Consider the following 21,039-nt stretch of genomic DNA (forward strand, 5'->3'; position numbering starts at 1 on the left):
CTTGCATTCTCATCTTTTTTTATATAATACATATTTACATTTCATAGGACAAGCTCATGAACGGTTTTACATATCAGTTCATGCTCCAAAATAGGTACTGATCAGTTTGACATACAAGGAGAGGTGTTTATAACCCCACATTAATACATTCATACATCAAATGATGTTTGTGGAGCCAGAGACAAAGAAACAAAAACAAAAAAGAAAGAAATGTAATGATTTCCATGTCTATGTTGCAAAATGATTCACCAGTGAACTGCCATATATGTCTAGGAAGATCATATCAATACTGTGATGGAGTGACCATCATTAGGGTTGTGTTCTGACTGTCACACCAATGAGCTTGGCTCTTTGGTGTAGCAGTCAGAGCCCCAGTTTACTATCCAGATGGCTGGGGTACGAGTCCCAGCAGGGCAACTCTACTCCCCATCGCTACAAATACCACCAGTCACAGGATACTATTCTGGTAGTCTGAGATGGTTATTATCTGTCTTGAAGGCTGATGGATGGGACAGTAGGCCTATAGTACTTCTTCACCTGCTTAATGATTTAGCCATTCTGCTATATTCTCCCATGTGGCCTGATTAGCTTTGAAGATTATGCACACTACTGTAAGTTGTCCAATAGGCTATAGTGTGGTAAAAAAAAAGGTCCTACAGTGTGATTGACATGGCACTGTGATACCCATACCCTTTAACATTTTGTGAACACACTGACAGTGATGGACAACCTCATAAGCTACAATCCAATGCCACAGATTCTAAATTACCTGTTTTTACCTGTCCAAATGCCCTAATTGGGCATGGTAAAACTAGGTAGATAATTTGTAATACATATATGTGGAACTGGACTACAGCTTCTAAATTTGCTAATCACTACGCACTGATGTATTTTATGTGTATGTTCATTTCAACTTTATTGTAGCTGGTACAGCCCAATATCATTCATCACATAATTTCCTGGTAGGCCGATATCAGGAAACCAACACACTGCACAAAACCTTAAAGCCAATTTATCAGTGCAATAGGCACCTTGCTCATCAGTGTCACACAGTTTCAAGACATTCTTAGTATTACAACTCAACAAATACAGTATTATTTCCTTTTAAAGCTTGGCAGTTGTAGACTGTTGCAGTTGAACAACTCTCCCAAACACAGTCAGTCAGAATGAACAACCGGTAACTGTAAATTGAACTGTTTTCCCATGATTATTGTGGTGGACATAGAAAGGCAAGTTTAAGAAACAAACGTGAAGATATATTATTGAGGAAAATACAGAGACAACTCAGACCAAACAAGTAATTATTCATTCATAGAATAGATCAGTGATGTGTGAGGTGTACTGTATGGTGAAGCAAACACAAGAGCTCCAAAACCATTGACAGTAAATAGAATGGACGCCAAATCAACGCTATTTGCCATTCAACGCTTTGAAGCCAGATTTGGGAACATTCCAACTTACATTCCACCTTAGCAACGCCAAACGCAGGTGCTGATTGGACAACAACAAGACTTCTAACGGTCAATCAAACCATGTTCTGATGCTCATTGGTCAATTTAACTTTTAACATCTCTCTAAAACAAAACATCACCACAAAAAATCACCACCCTGGTAAGTTGGAGAGCAAGGGGACCTACTAGTTGAGCGAAAAATTATCCCCCTGGAGTGGCATTTAAGGGAGATACAGGGTTTTATGTCTCTCATAGGAATGAATGGGATTTGGCCATTTTTTGGTCTTTTTGGGTCCAACCTTGGCTCCAACTTGGCTTCAACAATGAAATAGAATTTTGGCCTCCATTCTATTTACTCTCAATGTCCAAAACTGATCCAAGTACAGGCACAAGACTGGATTTTGAGCAATAACTCTTAAAACATTACAAACATTCTCATGGCGATCACATCACTGGACGGCCTGGTGTGGTGGTCAATACGCATGTGTTAGCAAAACAACACTGATCTGGTAGTAAAGTGGAAAACAATAGTCACAATTTTCATGGTTAGATTAGATAACATATCATAATGTACATGTCCACTTGTTTGACAAGCTGTGAAAATGACAGATACAACTACAAAGATAGGCCCGGACCTAGCTCTTTCGCAAGTCTTTATATATTGCTAAACTGTTGACTGTATGGTTTTCCCACGACCTACGGTCTTGGTTAGGCAACTCACTGCTCAGCTATATTGTGTGGCCATGTAAACAACAAGTTATAGACTAATTGTGTCACTCACAGCTAATGCAAATCAATTCGGTAAATCTCCAAGATAATTCAACATTATCCTGCCTGTCCCTCTTTGGTGTGGGCAACACAAGCACACACATGGATGAATGGAAGGCAAATCAAGCGAACCAACAACTGCATGTTCATAGAGCATGAATTGTGGTATAGCGAGGAAGAGGAAGAGGAAGCAAATAAAGGCATACTAGGAATTCTACGGGAGAATTTGTCATTTTGCCACTCAGCGTTCACACACTAACCTTCATCTCATTTATTCACACATCAGTCGTGTCTGTTTACTCCTGCAGGCACTCTGACCTAGCCTGGTCCTGACCATCCCATAATACTAACTCTGACCAGCATCGGCAGGCCGGTAATAAGAGCACCAGGGTTCTAAATTAACCTTTTTCATCAACAGCCAAAATGGCTAGTAGATGTTAATCCTACTAGCCAAGTCGATCTTAATCCTATTTGCCAACAACATAGTCTACTAACTAATGGGTATAAGAAGTGGCCAGGGCTGCTGATAGCTTCAGCTGGGCCCGGGACAAAAACATCTGAAAGGGCCCCAAACCCAATCAATACCATGTAATGAGGATCCAATTCTGGGGCCCCCTCTCTCCCTGGGCCCGGAACAAGTGACAGCTTTGTACCCACCCTGTCGGCTTCCCTGTAAGTGGCCATTAAGTTTGTCTTTTCTACCAGCCAAACTGAATTGTCACCAGCATTTGGCCGGTTTGCGGGTGTTCATTTAGAGCCCTGAGGAGCACAGTGAAGAAGCAAAGCGCTAAGAAGAGATCTGGGATGCATTTCTGGAAAGCGTAGTTGCTAACTATGTCAGTTACTTTGTTGGTTGCAATGCAATTTCCTATTGGCAACTACCGAAGTTGCTAACTGCTAACAACTACGCTTTCCAAAAATGCATCCCTGATCAGTGTCAGCCTCTTCCCCACCGCATTTACTGGCTCTCCTACTGATCAACTGTGTATTGTGATAATAAAATTAACAATATCAACAATCATATTGTTATTCTCATCACTATAATTCAAATTACAGCATCATCAAATGAAAAGTTTTCTGGATGATAGGCTACTATGCAGTGAATCAGCATGTAAGAAACTTGTCAATGCATTGGTGGGAATCAATTCAAATATTACTACCAGCCTATACGCTGAAGAAAATCTATCAGAATACCATGACACTCCAAAACACAGTGTAGTGCTACAACGAATGAATGGGACAAATATTTTTGATAAACTTAAGTGTGAACTGAGTACAAACATAGCCATTTTAGCAGAAAGGTACAGTAGACTTGAGGTACACAACCCTACAAGCTAATAGTAGCCTATGCCACAGCTACCCTAACTGAAGTGGCAATGTTATACTTTCATTGAGTGTACTCATAGTAGGGCACTGGTTTGCCAGTGGAGCACTAGTGTCCTACCTTGATGGAGTAATAGACCTACTCTTCAGATACCACTATCTACAGCACGCTACATTGTATAACATGCCTCAAGTAAGCTACCAAGTGGCCAGTGTCCTTGTTGTATGCCTGGAGCGATGTGGATGCTGTGTGTAGGCTGATATTAAGATAGTAAGGGAATGAATGTTCTCATTCATTTCAGGCACAGTGGGACTAGTGAAGTGCTGCTCGTCTGCATGACTATGTTGTGCAGCTGACAAAGGTCATGCATTAAACTGCCATCAGGGAATTTCAGAGGTCCGGTCTGAGGTATTTCTATTGATTTACGTTGTGATATCTTTACGTTTTGTTCTGATCTAACCAAATCCATACTTAGTTTTATGTTTTGTTACTATACTTGTGGATGTTTTTGTTTTCTAATTTTCTCACACACCTCGAATGACATGAGAAAATCATGACTATTTAAAACGTGGTTGGCTCTCTGAGAAGAGTCTGTGTGTGGTTCATTTAAGTCAGCAAGGTTCACCTTGAGGTCATTCAGTTTTGAAATTCAAAGCCGTGGAATAGGGCCTGCTTGGAGGGCCATCAAGTATGCAGGGTTGGCCTGGGGGAGAGATAGGGCCCGGGCACTTTTGGCTAAGAGCCCCCCTCCCCCCACCCCATAATTAGCTGTGCAGAACTGACTCACTTTTTTCAGAAATGTAGATTTTGTTTTACATTTCTGAAAATAGGGGCCCACGAGGGTCCAGGGCCCACCGGGAAATGCCCGCTATGCCATCTGGCCAGTCCAGCCCTGCAAGTATGTGCCATCACATGGGAAGGGGGGGGGGTGTGCTGGGGGAGCCTGCCTCTACCCTCCAACAGCCTCCAACAGCTTTTCCTTTGGAAATACATTATAAATTCTCCCACGTCATGGGGGTGGATTACATTAATAGCAATTCCTTTGATGTTGGATGGGATGAGAGTGTGTGTGTGTGCTGGGATGGGATGGGAGTTAGCTATCGCTGTTGTTGGGACACCTGCCTAAATGACCAAAGCAGCTGTCTTGCAAAAAAAAACAAAAAGAGCATGAAATAAACAACTTAAAAAAACGAACGGTTGAACTCTCACACGTGACACTGTGAGCTGACATCATGGATCTCTCTCTTGTTGTGGCGTTGACCACTCCACTCAATGCTTTCCACTATGTTGCCACACAAGGCCTTCCCAACTACTCCCTCCTGTGCCCAAGACATACTTCAAGATCTACTGACACATCCTCAAACATATGGCAAGGCTGCTGTTGTACACAAACATACGCTGCAGAGGTGTGACGTAAGGGGGCATTTAGAAATGATTTAAAAAAACACACTATTCCATGAAGCTAGTTGTTAGAATATAACGTGATTGAGCCAGGTATGCAATACAGTAAGGGTGTTGAAGTACATCATGAATTTCGCTCTGGCTGTTTAGGGTTAAAATGTTCCATTTCAACACCCCCCACTTGATTTACTGGAGTCTATTTTCAGACTGCAAACGCAGGAAGGGGATGCCTAGCGGCTAGCGAGAACATCACGAGTAATCGGCTTCAATAACTGGTGATACTGCGAGCATGATCAGTATCTATTGTGATGAATGGACTGACAACGAGGGATTTTGCTGGGAAACAGAATGCTGTTTCTGGGACAGTGTCAGCACAGCAGATCCATAAATTAGCTGAGCTTAATGACGTATTTAATGTGCTTGATTTAGCAGAAAATGTTAAATATAAGCAATAAATGATAAACTTTGGGGCCGATATGGAGAAATATGTGCCATGCATTTGAATGTGACAATAGACTCCAGAGTTTACTCATCTGACGTGCCTCAGACCTTACTGATCACATACGCAGAAATTTATATTCTCCTGTCTAGTAAACAATCCTCAAGATATGGGAACAAAAATAAAGTAAAGTACAGTGAAATAAAACATGAGTAGAAGAAAGCAAAAAAAAACATGAACTCAAGCGTGTTGGTAATCATCACATCCCAAACTTGACAGGCATTCATGGTATATTTCTAGAGTTGCCTCAGGTAGGCTATACAACTATACACTTTACACATTGACGGCCTTCACGTAGTTCCCAGGAAAAGTGCCAAACTGTTTTGTCCTCTTGGAGGTACCTGAATAAAAAAAACACACACACACACACACACACACACACACACACACACACACACACACACACACACACACACACACACACACACACACACACACACACACACACACACACACACACACACATGCGAGCGCGTGCGCACACACACACACACACACAAAGACAGACATGGACAAAAGGGTTTTTTGTAAAAACAGGAAATGTGATCCATGTCTATCAGGAAGTGATGACAATAACTTGTTTGGAAAGCTCTATGTACTTACTAGGCCCTATGTACTTAAAACAGATCTGATAAGTAAACATTGAATTTCAACTGAACTAAAGTGTTCCGATAACACATCACAATCCGATGAAACACATTTAGGCATAGCTATCATACAGCAGTGGTGTAGTCTACGTAGAACGCGGGTATACGGAGTATACCCACTTCTAAATTTCAGGGATTTCAGTATACCCACTTCAAATTGATTGATCCATTGATTTGAATTGCGCAAATATATACAGTATACCCACTTCAAAAAATGCTCAAATATACAGTATACCCACCATAAAAAGTAGACTACACCACTGTCATACAGTATGTATATTCACAGCATACAAGCAGACCAGCAGCTGAGACCAGCTAAGTATCAAACATGTCTGTCTGCAGAGTAATCAAAAGGTTGGGACAGTGCAGCCCATCACAGTATATTGTGAGTTGATTCAGCATTTAGAGAGTAGGACCAACTCCATGAGAGTTAAATTCAAACATCAAAATGTTATATTACATTACATTACATTACATCACATGACATTACACTTACTGTAGCTGACGCTTTTATCCAAAGCGACTTACAACTTATTTTTAAGTATAGGGTATTGGTTACAGTCCCTGAAGCAGTGTCAGTGGTTAGGTGCATTGCTCAAGGGCACCTCAGCCATGGAGTGAGGTATGGAGGAATTAGAAGCGGCAACCCTCTGATCTAAAGCCCATCTCCGTAACCATTAGCCTGATTATCATCGACTTTCGAATCGCTTCGAGACTTGGTCTGACCAAGGGCATATTAAGGGCAATTAACATTTCCCAAACAGCGTGGTCGATCTGCCTCCGTTGGTTTTCTAATGGTTGTACGCTTCCCGACAAATTGGGAGGAAGGGCCCAGAAACGATATTGTATTGCTCTTGGCCTGACTGGAAGCAACACTGAAGGTGTTGCGTTACTAGGAGGGCATGGCCTGGCTACATAACCATTAGGCCATGGCTGCCCATCGAAGTGTTGAAGTGACACAGCAAGATTTACTGTCCATCATATCAAGTGCTGTGAGATGTGACAACATACCAACGAACCAGCCGTCATCGCACTTCTCCATGACATTGACGAGGTCTCCTTCCTGCAGCTCCAGCTCATCCTCGTTCTGTGGCACGTAGCTGTACAGCGCCTGGTGGCTGCAGACACAAACAAGACCAGTGTCAATATAGTTATTCACAAACGAGATAAGTGCCAATAAAGCTATTTACATAGCTGTACAATGTGGTGGCTACAGTGCAGACACAAACCAGACGTGTGTCAATATAGTTATTCAATTAGAAAGGGTGGTAGAGCAATGCTCAAAAAAGACTGGAGGAAAAAGATCTTTGGTCCAGGCACTTCAGTTGATTAATGTGTTAAAAAAAACAACAAGTTTATTTTTAAGGGCAAATGCATTAAAATCACCAACGCGTATTGGCCCTGAAGGCTGCATAATTTGATTTTTAATGCATTTGCCCATATAATTAAGTTGTTTTTTTTAACCACATTAATCAACTGAAGTGCCTGGACCAAGGATATTTTTCCTCATAGTTAGTCACGTAGTTGTACAATGTACAAACGAGATGCGTGTCAATATACTGTAGTTATACACGTAGCTGTACAGCGCCTGGTGGCTGCAGACACAAACGAGAGCGCTCAAAGCTATGAAGCTCCTGTGCACAGCCAGTTTCCAGGTGCTGGTGAGGTACAGTAATCCAGAGAATAGAGGATGAATCACCGCACACTGGTGGTCTTAGATTTGCTGTTGTGTGTTTTTCATTTCAGTGAACAACAACGCTCGTGCTTTGTTGGGTTCGCTGAAATAAAAAGAACAGCAAATCGAAGTCCAGAGATGTGCTTGGAACATCATGCACATCTCAAAGAATGATTCTAATATACACACTAAAGATACAGTTTGGGCAGCAGTAAATATGTCTTTGTGTTGAGACACTCTTCCTCTTTTCTTACTGACATAAGCGTTGGAGGAGTTTCAACAAAAACAACTGTCAGTTTCTATTTTGGCTAATATATGTAACTCCTCTCGATGATGTCAGAGGTTTAGAGACAAACCTTTCGACTCACCACAATGGGAGAAAAAACCCCACAATAGAAATGCCGACAGTATCACGAATCCTGTCATTGCTAAGGAATTGGACACTGAAGAGGGTCTTTCCATGATGGGTTAGGCCGATTGTCATATCCAGGTTTCGCAGTACTGAGCTATTTATGATTTGAATCAACAGTGCAGTCTGTTTTCAATTAAGGAATTTAGGTCATGCTAACGGAATTTACACCAAAGCCAAAAAGACAATGTACTGCATGAGTGACTGCCATGGAGAATCTGCTTATTTGTGTTGTCTGTTTCTCATCTATTTATTTTGTTCTCCTCATTTTTATTTGCTCTTTACATATACAACTCTGTGTGTGTGTGTGTGTGTGTGTGTGTGTGTGTGTGTGTGTGTGTGTGTGTGTGTGTGTGTGTGTGTGTGTGTGTGTGTGTGTGTGTGTGTGTGTGTGTATGTTTGTTTGTGTGTGTGTGTGTGTGTGTGTGTGTGTGTGTGTGTGTGTGTGTCTGTGTGTCTGTGTGTGTGAAAGTGAGTGTGTGAGTGTATGTGTGTGTGTGCTTCTCTCTCTGTGTGTGTGTGTGTGTGTGTGTGTGTGTGTGTGTGTGTGTGTGTGTGTGTGTGTGTGTGTGTGTGTGTGTGTGTGTGTGTGTGTGTGTGTGTGTGTGTGCCTGCCTGCCTGCCTGTCTATCTGACTTTACCTGTGTTCATGTGCTGCATGTGTGTGGTCACGTTTGTGTGTGTTCGTGTCTGTGTGTATATGTATATATGTGTGTATGTATGTCAGCCAATCTGTTTGTTTCTGTGTTGATGTACATGGTTACAAGTGTGTTTGTAGTTGTTGACAGTGGTGGCGTGCGTGTGTGTGTTTGCAGTTGTGTTTGTTGATGTACGTGCTGTGTGTGTGTGTGTGTGTGTGTGTGTGTGTGTGTGTGTGTGTGTGTGTGTGTGTGTGTGTGTGTGTGTGTGTGTGTGTGTGTGTGTGTGTCTGTGTGTGTGTGTGTGTGTGTGTGTGTGTGTGTGTGTGTGTGTGTGTGTGTGTGTTGTGTGTGCGTGTGTTTGCAGTTGTCTGTGTTAATGTACATGGTTGTGTGTGTGTGTGTGTGTGTGTGTGTGTGTGTGTGTGTGTGTGTGTGTGTGTGTGTGTGTGTGTGTGTGTGTGTGTGCTTGCGTGTGTGTATGCAGTTGTGTGCACACTCACATCCCGCAGCTGAGTCGTCCGGGTTCGGGGCTGCTGCTGTGCGACTGCGGTTGCTGGGAAACGATGAGAGAGTGTTTACTGGGGTGGGGCGGCAGCCTGTGCCGAGAGTCAAGCGGCCGAGACAGCGTGCTGCAGTACCGCACCGAGGTCTCGGCTATATTCATGATCTCATTACACACTGCCTCCTGGTGGGCAGGAGGGGCAGTACCACCACCACACATCCCACAATACCCCACCACCGGCAGGAGTCAAGTCAAGTCAGTCAGTACAGGTTGGAAGGGTTGTAGGGTTGTTGAAGAGGAGGATGAGGAGGAGGACGAGGAGGAAGGAGGAGGAGGAGGGGTGGTACAAGGGGCAGTGTCAGAGGTTAGCAGAGGATGGAGTTGCCAACAAGTGGTGGGCCAGTTTTAGGGAGCACAAGGAAGAAGGGGATGAGGAGAGGGAGGAGGAGGAGGTGGAAGAGGAGGAGGTGGAGGTGCATGAGGAGAAGGAGGAGGAAGTGGAGGAGAAGAAGGAGGAGGAGGAGGTGGAAGAGGAGGAGGTGGAGGTGCATGAGGAGAAGGAGGAGGAAGTGGAGGAGAAGGAGGAGGAGGAGGAGGTGGAGGAGGAGGAGCAGGAAACGGCGCATCCGTGTTAAGTAAAGGTGGGAAGGTGGAAATCCGTTAGCACCAGGAGAAGGAGGAGAACAGCATGGGAGAACCAGAGAACCAGGAGAGGAGGACGGAGCGGAGTGGAGAGGAGCGGAGCGGAGGCACCGGAGGCCCCAGAGACCCCGGAGTGAAGGCATGGGTAGACACACAGACAGAGAGAACGGTTAGTGTGGGCATCGCTGGAGGAGGAGGAAGAAGACCACATGCACACTTGACCAAAGGACACACACAGCAGAATAAGAGATTATCGAGATTAGAGTGGGGCAGAGGTAACCCGGATTAGGATTGGATTAAACGTTTTCAGGGTGACAGGGAAGACACAGAGCAGATGGCAGTAACATGTAAATATAAAAGAGTAGTAGTCGGGAAAGAGGTCTGATCTGGAGATCATCAACAGTCTTCTACATCGTCATGGAGAGATTTGGTACTTGTAATGTCATACGCATATCCTATACATACAGTGCCTTTTGAAAAACATAAAATCATAATATCACTGTACTTTTTTACATTGACTTGGTACTTCTAATTTCATATGCATGTACAGCACATTTTGAAAAACATAAAATCATAATATCACTTAACTTTTTTCACATTGACATGGCAACTCTCTGCAAGATATTACTACACAAATCTTTCAGTATGGGAACTTAACAAAAAAAGATTATTACATGCCATTACACTTAGATAATGCTTTTTTATCCAAAGCAATTTACAGATATAACAGGCTATTGCTTGCCTTTCCTAGAGCAATGTGGGGTGTGAGGTGACTTGCTTAAGGGCACTAAAGTCATGGATGGAGGTGTAGGGAGAGGTAAGGACGGGATTCGAACCTGCAACACCATGATCTACAATTTAACTCCCTAACCATTACCACATGGCTGCTCCACAATTAAAATGTATACAGTAGGCCCTATCAAAGTGTGTATGGGATGGGATGTGTTACCGTGAAGGAGTTTGCGTTCATGTTGCTGTCCTGGATGTCAAACAGCATGACCGGGCTTCTGGACGAGCGGCCATGGTAATCACCCTCGCTTTTCAAAGGCTAAGAGATGGGCAGAGAGATTAAAAGAAAGAACACAAGACAAAGACGTCAGTCAGAGGCTGATGTACAACGTTGCACTCATCGTCGTGTTGCACTCATCGTGTTGCACTCATTGTGAGAATCATTCCAAACCAGATGCAAAAAAACACTCTGTGAAAATGTGATATTAGTACTGGTGGCTGCAAAAACCCAACTTTTCTGTTCATCATCATCAAGCACAAAGGGGATGAGAGTGAATAGAAAACATTAGTACACGAGACAGATATTATTCCAGGAAAACTACAATGGCAAACGTGACATCTGGGCACTTATGATGTTATTTCAATCAGGTGGAAAATTCTTACAGATAAATTCAACAACAACTCCTTTCACTGTACATGAGTTTTCAACAAAATTATGTCAGCTTGATCTTGGAATACAGAGTCACAGGACTAAACATCCGTAACAACTCCATTACAGGATACAAGGGCTCTTTTGTTTCTTTACTGCAAACCGACCTGACATATAAAAAAAAACGATAGCAGTGCAAAGGTCATTCTAAACAGACTCGAAGTGTATATAATTGGACAGCTGCACTTGAGATGACGGTGAAAACTTTTACGCACACCATGCAAGTTCACTCCTCTCCTTATGTTAGCCATAAACAATAAAACATTCCACTCCCACAAACAACCAGTCACCTCCAGGGTACTTTGAAAGAACAAATGCTGTGAGTAAGTGTGCAAAAATTCATTGTCTACAAAAAAACAAATCGGCCGATTAGTCAACACACTTATCCCTCTCCTGAAACGGTTTCGCAAAAGCAAAGGCTGAATAGATAAACTATCCGAATCTGGTAGAAATAACAGTTTGAAAACATTAAATATTACAGAATCATTTACTGTCAATCATAAACTCTCATGTTATGACATATTGTAGTGCTTTTGGATAATTGCATTTGCTTTAGCGCTGTGGAATCTGACGTTGCCTCCCTGGAATCCATCACAACACACACATCTGCTCACATCTTTCACACACACACACAAACGTCACCTTCCACTCCATTCCATTCCATTTCAAAACTGCTACTGTGTTGTACTGTGTGGAGGAGTCAGACCATATTGCCGAGCTCCACAGTGGACTCACTATTTCGACGCCAGTTTGTGCAGATGGGCAGGGTTTGGGTTGTACATACTTGTGCACAAGAACTAAGCGTCAAAATAGTGAGTCCAAGCTCCACACAGGAGTCCTGAAAAAGCCTCCAGACACCCTCAACCAAACTCCGAGCAGTTAGAGAACCTCAAGAGCAGTCAGACCACCACAACCAGACTCCAATCAGTCAGACCAGCCCAATCACACTCCAAGCATTCAGAGTCAGCAGTCAGACCACCCCAACCGCACTCCGAGCAGTGAGGAGAGGAGAGGCAGCCTCGGCTGCAGCACACCATGCAAAAAACAGGAGGAGCGGACATGGCGTGACATCACGCAGGCAGGCCAAGTACAGGTACCTCTGCAGGGCTGTTGGCCCAGCTGCACCCCCCGGCCCGCTCCCCCATCACGGAGCGGCTGCCCCCTTCCCGATCCTGCAGCTCCCTCTCTAGGGGGGTGACCCCCGTCAGCCAGCCCTCCAGCCCCGCCCCGCCGCACGGACTCAGGCTCCGCGAGAGGCGGGGGGAGGGCGGGGAGAGGAGGAAGTCCTCCCCCTGGGGCGGGGTGAAGGTGAGGAAGGGGGTGGCGGAGCTGGGGCGAGGCGGGTACGGCGGGGGCAGCGGGGAGGCGGAGGGGGTGCCCAGGGGAGAGATGCAGTACGGGCTGCCGGTGATGGGGGGCACCGGGGGGCCGCAGGTGGGCACGGGGCTGCCGGAGTTGGGGGGCGGCAGGTACTCGCCCCAGCGGTAGGTGGTGGAGGGGAGAGGGGGGAGGGGAGGGGTGGGCGCCGAGGGCGGGGTGGCGGCGCCCATGGTGAGGGAGATCCACTCGGCCGAGATGGACTGGACCTCGGGGGAGATGGAGCGCGCGGGGGAGCGCGGCGGCAGGGGGAGGGACGCCGTGGCAGGACGGGCACGGATCGGCTAGAGGGAGGAGGGAGGAGGGAAGGGCCCGACCCGATACCAACCAGAATCAGCAGAGAAGGAGAGAGGGATGGATGGAGAGAACGGTGAAAAGAGGATTGGAAAGTAGGGAGGAAGAAGAAAACAGTGAAACAGTGAGAGAATGAAACTACCTACAAAAGAACAGATAAATAAAAAAGGAGCATCTATGAACACATAACACTATAGACAACATAATACAACTAATACAACAAAGAAGGAAGAGAGGAAGAGGAAGTGATAAAGAGAAAGGAATGATGAGGGAGAATTCTACCTGTTTTCATTCTAAATCTTACCAAGACTTGTGTTGTATGACCTTGTACAAATCTTAGTGGCGTGCGTGCGTGTGTGTGTGTCTGTGTGTGTGTGTGTGTGTGTGTGTGTGTGCATGTGCATGTGCGTGTGTGTGTGTGTGTGTGTGTGTGTGTGTGTGTGTGTGTATGTGTAAGCATGTGAAGAGGCGTTGGTGCTGCGGTGTGGCAAGTAGCTGGTGTGTGTGTGTGCGTGTGAGCGTGCGTGTGTGTGTGTGTGTGCATGTGCGTGTATACGTATATGCATCTGTGTGTGTATACCTGTGGAGAGGCGTTGGTGCTGCGGTGTGGCGAGTAGCTGACGGGGGGGTCGGGGTAGTCCATTCCGTTCTTGACGCGGGGCCTTCTCACGACCTCCACGTAGGTGACGGGGAAGATGCCCTGCCGGTTGGTACCGGCGATCTTGCCCTCGTACCAGTTCTCATCCACCCTGCGGATCAGGATGATGCGCTCCCCCTGCAGGACAACGCCGGAACAACACCCACACAACAGGTCAGCTGCTGCTTACACAATAACTCCCAATCAGGATTCCTGATCACGTTCCTTGAAGGCGTAGTTGTTGGCCAGTTAGTAACGTGGGTAGTTGTCAATGGAAAATTGCATTGAAAACAACAAAGTAGCTAACATAGTTAGCAACTATGTTTTCGAGAAATGCACCCTCAGGTTTGTGATGGTGAAAAGATGGGGGGAAATACAGTATGTGTCAGAGTGTATTATCTTCAATTCGGTTGAAATACAGATGAAAAAGAAAAGGATATAACTTGAGAGAGCTCTTTTGTCTATCTATTGCAGATATACAATATTTTTCATGAATGTTAAAACAATATAGTGTTGATGTGTGAAACCAAATTAGGAGATCTCTTCACTGAAAACTTCAGAAATAAGGAATCCATGTATTTGTAAGATAGCAGTTGATTGATTAGGTCAGGGATGTCAAACTCAGGCCCGGGGGCCAAATTTGGCCCGCAGAGCCATTTTATTTGGCCCGCGAGATAATTTCAAATATGTATTACAGTTGGCCCACTATTAATATATAGCGTAATAATACTTGAACATAAAATGCAATGTGTCACAGGAATATGGGCCCAGGGCCCAGGACAGTGAAAAAGCCCACAAATAGGCAACAGAATATGTGCAGGCACATTTGACCTATAATGGGACTCTTTGTGGAATATAAATGAGTAGCCTATTAAGTGTGTGTATGCACCAGAGGTGGAAGAAGTACAGAGGTTGTGTACTTAAGTAAAAGTAGAAGTACCCTGCGAAAAAAATACTCAATTGAAAGTAAAAGTTGTACACCAAAAATGTACTTAAGTAAAAGTCATAAGTACTTATAAGTACTTTTAAATGTACTTTTTGAGTACAAAAGTACAAGTATGTCTGCCTACTTGATCCAATAGGAAAAAGTTTCTGCAACGGTTTTCGGTTCTATTTGAACATGACTATGGAGTCCTTATAATGTTTTTTAAATTATCTTTTCTGTCTGGGTGTCAGTTTGAAAGAGGGGCCCTGGACCTCCCTGCCTGCAGCTGAGGCTACTCAAATATCCACGAAACACAACAGGAAAACCTAGGATAAATGTAACTAGTAACTAAGTCCTCTTCTAGAAATGTAAGGAGTAGAAAGTACAAGTAATTGTCAAAAAAATGTATTGAGTAAAAGTAAAAGTCTGCATTTTTATTTTTACTCAAGTAAGTACAAATTCCAGAAAAAAAATACTTAAGTACAGTAACGAAGTAAAAATACTTAGTTACGTTCCACCTCTGGTAGGCACAATGTTTTGGATTAGGTCATCCTTGCCTTTCTGAAGGACATCTCGACAGGAGTGTCTCCGTTGAAGTTGAAGCGTGCCATGGCCTCTCCATACTCCAACACCTGTACTGGGGCACTCTTCTTTGGCTGGGCCTTCTCTGTAGGGGGCAAAAGCTGCACGGGAAAGAGAGTAGGGTTAAAGGTAGGGCATGAGATGTTTTCTGGAGCATTTACCATATGGTATGAAAACATTCCTCTTGACCCCATTGCACCCACTGAAATAGAATGTTTGGAAAAAAACAAAATCTTTTAGTCCAGTCTAGAGGGCGTAGTCAGAGGAAAACGGCAACCAATAGAAGTAATACTCATTATTACTTCTACTGGTTTCTGATAACTGGTAAATGTGGTGCTATATTTCAACCAGATGTGTCAAAACAAGTAAAAGTAAAAGTAAACTTATGGTGTACATATAACACTAGCACATGATATTACATAGCTGTTACACCACTTACTGCACTGAATGAGGTCGATAGACTGTGTTGTTTCTGAAACACTAAAATCAGGAAGCCACAAATGTATTCCAAAGAGTGCAGTCAGCTGATCGTAAGACAAGTACTGCACATAGGCATACTGCTTACTCAGATAAATGACCTGTGTTGGTTACTTTTTTTTAAACTTTTGACATCTCTGATATCTAAAGTAATATTCAAACATATTTATGTTCAATTACAGTATAGGGCCAAGGCTGTGTCCAGCTCTCAGAGGCACTATTTTTTTTTCTTTAGATCCAAAATCCATATAAATTAAACTTGTATTATGGTCTATCTCTCCAGTAGGTAGAGAGGCTATGAATCATACGTTTGTACACTCTGAATTTGAAGCATATCTATCCTTTCAGTAGTTCCAGAAATGTATTCTGCCATCCTCTACCATTTGTTTTGATCGCGTCTCACCCATCTATACGCCACAGTCCACAGGGCCTACACAGGGAAGGTGGGTCTCGGATTGTTGATTAGGCCTACACCTGCACTGCTTTGGGGTGGGGCTTTACGATGAAGCCTCACTACACGATAGGGCATGGCTTTAGAGATGGTTACATCCAAAGTGTCATTTCTCTCTCAGTACAAACTTCTTTCCTCTTGATGCGGAAACCACCATACTTTGGTTTCTCTTCTCACCTTTATTTCCTCTCCTATCTTACCTCCCCCTCTTTCCTGCTCTTTTTCACACTTACCAACTCATTACATTCACACACACATTATATCATATTCAGCATCATAGCATTGCATTATAGCTTGTAGTTGTGTCTTTGTGTCATGCGTACATGTGTAGTTGTGTCTCATTGTGTAATAGTATTCCAGCCCGTGGAGGCAGTGCTATCACCCAGTGTTCTGCATGTGACATTCTATCTGTAATGCACATGGAGCACCTGATAACGACAGGAAGGAATGCTCCCGGCCGACAGGAAGAGGAGGAGTCAGGCTGTATCTGCTGATAAGTCTGCTGTTTTCCCTCATCGTGTTACTGTGAGCTGTGTGCCCTATGGATAAACCCCTTGGTGTGCCTGTCTGAACGTTTTGATAAGCTAAGAGCAGTGGAGCGTAGCTTCTACTGCTATCTGAGATATAATGGGAAGGGTGTTGGGAGACAGAGAGAGAGAGAGAGAGAGAGAGAGAGAGTCAGAACAAGAGTGAAGCTCAAAGAGCAAGAGGGAGAGCAGCGGAGTCAGTGACAGAGTGAGAGAGAGTGACAGAAAAAGACAGAGACAGAAAGAGAGAGCGAGCGAGCGGGCAAGACAAAGAGAGTGAGACACATAGACTGAGATCCTGAGACCAAAAGAGAGACAGAGAGACTGCAAAAGTCAGAGAGCGACAGTGAGAGAGAGAGAGAGAGAGAGAGAGAGAGAGAGAGAGAGAGAGAGAGAGAGAGAGAGAGAGAGAGAGAGAGAGAGAGAGAGAAAGGGACAGTGAGAGAGAGAGAGAGAGAGAGAGAGAGAGAGAGAGAGAGAGAGAGAGAGAGAGAGAGAGAGAGAGAGAGAGAGAGAGAGAGAGAGAGAGACGGTTACCTCGACATAGCTCCTGGGGAATATGCCAACTCTGCCGTGGTGTTCCCCCTCATACCAGTTCTGATCCACCTGCCGGTAGATGTATACGATGTCTCCTTTCTGAAACGGGAGCTCCCTGTGGACAACAAGAAAACAATTTAGCAACAATGTCTCATTTATGCCACACTAAAACAACAAAAAACTAAATTCTGAGTCTGTGTCTTATTTGTGGAGTCTTCATAGCATTACGAATATATACATTACATATACGTGTTTAAACTTTGTGCTTGTTAGGAGTTATAATTTAATTAAGCTAAACATGAATTACAAGTTTTTTATCAGTAATTCTGAGTTCGCGTTGTCTAATAGAATAACTGGTGCTGTAATGTATATAATTTCATTCAAAGGGAAGGTTTCGTTACAAGTCATGATACAGTGGGGAAGAAGACACAAACAGGGTTGGACTTACTTTAGTGTTTCTGCTTTGAAGTCAAACTTGGCCAGTGCTGGGGTTCTCTGTAGACCAAAAACCACAGGAAGCAGCCACAGTTAGGATCAAAAGGACAGACACAGCATCTACACACAGGGGCGTAGCAGCAAATTGTGGGCCCTATGCACAAGCAGCTCCAATGGACCCCCACAGTCATATATCTACACAAATCGAACTATGTGTAGATATATGGGGCCATATATGGGGCCAGGGACATAGCAGCAAATGTTGGGCCCTATGTACAATCAGCTTCAATGGACCCCCTCAGCCATATAACTTCATAAACCAAACAATGTGTGGGCCCCCTATATACATGGGGCCCAGGTGACTCAGTCACACTTTACCCCCCTGAACAGCACCCCTGTCTACACACATGGCTCCGTGGTCAACCAGCATAAACACTGGGCCCAGCAGGCCACGATTTTTCAAATCTTCTACAAGATAATTTCCTTTCTTCAGATGGTTGGAGGTTCCCAGATAAGCAAACAGCAGTCAATCCAAAAGCGATTCATCTTTGTCTTGGAATGAAAGGCTTCTTACATATTGTCTCCTTCATCTCTCTAATCGTCAATGATAGATAGAACTCATGAGGCTGCTGGTTGTTTTTAGAAAGAATAACATGTTATTGGCGGAGACAATCACAAGATTTATTCCAGAAACTTTATAGCACGTGACATCAAGTTCATTTCCTCCTCCCTTTTCATTATTTCAGACTGAAAAACTTTGCAGAAACTTCAGACAGAGTGCACGATGCAGGACCACAAACACTGGCACACGTACTGTCCATAGCTCTGTGTTGCTATGCAACATATCCTACACACATGTACATGTACGTATATACCACAACAAAACACACAACACAACATATACACATACATGAGAGGGTTAAAAAAGGAAAGAAAAAAAGATTACGGACCAGCTCTTAACCCCTACTGCGCTATACTATCTTTTTCAAAGAGTTCTTTTGAACCTGTCCATTTTGAACGCGCTGGATGGTCCCACTGCCCGTCCCCATCCCATCTGGCTTTGGACCTGGTCAGCTTCAACACTGCATGTCTTTCACAGTGTTGTTACTTCAACCCTTAGGGAGTAGGGCTCACACTCTGGGTGTTAAATGTGACTGTAAGAGTGTTGATTAAACACTTCAAAACTGTACTGTAGTGTCTTTCACGCTGGTGGGCTTTTGACACATACAAAAGTTTTCTAAGTTCTTTGACCCCCTCGTCCCCCGACATCAACATCAATATCAGCTGCCCAGGGGACCCAAACAGAGCAGAGTGGAGGGGGTGGGCAGAATGCAAACGGTGGCACAGTTGCATTATTTCATTATCAGCTTCACACCGCTGGGGTGCTGCTGCTACTGTACTGCTGTGTGTGTGTGTGTGTGTGTGTGTGTGTGTGTGTGTGTGTGTGTGTGTGTGTGTGTGTGTGTGTGTGTGTGTGTGTGTGTGTGTGTGTGTGTGTGTGTGTGTCTGTGTGTGTGTGTGTGTGTCTGTGTGTGTGTGTGTGTGTGTGTGTGTGTGTGTGTGTGTGTGTGTGTGTGTGTCTGTGTGTGCGTGTGTGTATGTGTATGTGGTGCATGTGTGTGTGTTTGCGTCTGTGTGTGTGTGTGTGTGTGTTGTGTATATGTATGTGTGTGCGTGTGCGTGTGTGTGTGTGTAGAGTGTAGACCTGACCCGCTCGCGTGTCTCTGCCACTGTACGTATTTAAACATGTGAGCTCACCGCGGTAGCCGGCGCTGCCCTTTTAGTCCTGGCCGAGAATATTCCAGCAATGGGCAGAATGGGGGCCATGTGACTGTGCCTCTGTCACTCATAAGGTAGGGAGGGGGGGGGGGGGTGCAGTATTGGTGGTGGTGGCAGTAATGGTGGTGGTGGAGGGGGGTGGCGGGGGTAGCTACTGTATGGGCGCCCACATAAAAATCCGATACTGACAAGGCAAGCCGCATGACTGATGTGCTAGCTGACGACCCTACACACACACACACACACACACACACTCTCTCTCTCTCTCTCTCTCTCTCTCTCTCTCTCTCTCTATTTCTCTCTCTCTCTCTCTCTCTCTCTCTCTCTCACACACACACACACACCCTCCCTCTCTCTAGCTCTCTCCTTTTCGCTCTATTCCTCTCTATATACTGTATACTGTATCCCTCTATTATTTATGTGTGTTTCTTTAGTTCTCTCCTCTTTGTTTTTTCTCTCTCTCTCTCTCTCTATTCCTCTCTGAGCATCTCTATGTGCCTCTTCAAGTCTCTCTCTCTCGCTCGCTCGCTCTCTCTCTCTCTCTCTCTCTCTCTCTCTCTCTCTCACACACACACACACCCTCTCTCACACACACACACCCTCACTCTCTCTAGCTCTCTCCTTTTCGCTCTATTCGCTCTAGCTCTCTCCTTTTCGCTCTATTCCTCTCTATATACTTCAAGTCTCTCTCTCTCTCTCTCTCTCTCTCTCTCTCTCTCTCTCTCTCTCTCTCCCTCTCACTCCTGATCTACAGGTTGTTTGCTGTGGTGGACCTGTAGTGGGATGATTCATAGCAAACAGCCTTTGTGAACCATAAACATGGCATCCTCGCATTCTCTTATCGCGTACAGCTGGCACTTAACGTATAAATATAGCCGGCATTTTTTGTTTTTTCTTTCTGAAGGAATGCCGCAAACATCTCAAGTGGTGTTACGTCTGAGCCCTCAAACACTGGGGAGGATTATTCTTAGGGTTCAAAACCCACTCTACGCGTTCACACCGCACTAATCTTGCACCCACATGCCATTGTGTGTGTGTGTGTGTGTGTGTGTGTGTGTGTGTGTGTGTGTGTGTGTGTGTGTGTGTGTGTGTGTGTGTGTGTGTGTGTGTGTGTGTCGGTGTGTGTCGGTGTGTGTGTGTGTGTGTGTGTGTGTGTGTGTGTGTGTGTGTGTGTGTGTGTGTGTGTGTGTGTGTGTGTGTGTGTGTGTGTCAATGTCTGTGTGTGTGTTTTGTGTGTGTGTGTGTGTGTGTGTTTTGTGTGTGTGTGTGTGTGTGTGTGTGTGTGTGTGTGTGTGTGTGTGTGTGTGTGTGTGTGTGTGTGTGTGTGTGTGTGTGTGTGTGTGTGTGTGTGTGTGTTTTGTGTGTGTGTGTGTGTGTGAGAGAAAAGCCAGCACGGCCGCTGGGTGGATATGGCCACTGGTGATGGACATACTGACGGGTCGTTATCTAATACATACACACAGAGACTTACACACAAAGAAAAGAGAAGAAAAAGAAAACAGAATACAAATACGCACACACACACACACACACACACACACACAATCTCTCTCACACACACACACACACAAACAGAAATACAAGCACACACACACACGCACGTATGCACGCACCTCTGGGC

At 44.6% G+C, this 21,039-nt stretch overlaps 1 protein-coding gene across 1 annotated transcript in view; it reads right to left on the bottom strand.

Annotated features, from left to right (window-relative positions):
• Nucleotides 1-1,820: 1,820 nt before the first annotated feature.
• Nucleotides 1,821-21,039, bottom strand: part of LOC134441713 (sorbin and SH3 domain-containing protein 1) — a 127,190-nt gene continuing 107,971 nt past the window's right edge. The window contains exons 21-29 of the mRNA XM_063192103.1: nucleotides 17,653-17,699; nucleotides 17,205-17,319; nucleotides 15,188-15,313; nucleotides 13,649-13,843; nucleotides 12,495-13,058; nucleotides 10,909-11,007; nucleotides 9,316-9,500; nucleotides 7,102-7,208; nucleotides 1,821-5,784 (exon numbers count right to left, since the gene is read on the bottom strand). Coding sequence (XP_063048173.1) covers nucleotides 5,717-5,784; nucleotides 7,102-7,208; nucleotides 9,316-9,500; nucleotides 10,909-11,007; nucleotides 12,495-13,058; nucleotides 13,649-13,843; nucleotides 15,188-15,313; nucleotides 17,205-17,319; nucleotides 17,653-17,699 — 1,506 coding nt within the window. The 3' untranslated portion in view covers nucleotides 1,821-5,716. The remainder of the gene's footprint in view (nucleotides 5,785-7,101; nucleotides 7,209-9,315; nucleotides 9,501-10,908; nucleotides 11,008-12,494; nucleotides 13,059-13,648; nucleotides 13,844-15,187; nucleotides 15,314-17,204; nucleotides 17,320-17,652; nucleotides 17,700-21,039) is intronic.

Source organism: Engraulis encrasicolus, chromosome 24, assembly GCF_034702125.1.
Source record: "Engraulis encrasicolus isolate BLACKSEA-1 chromosome 24, IST_EnEncr_1.0, whole genome shotgun sequence".
NCBI lineage: Eukaryota > Metazoa > Chordata > Actinopteri > Clupeiformes > Engraulidae > Engraulis > Engraulis encrasicolus.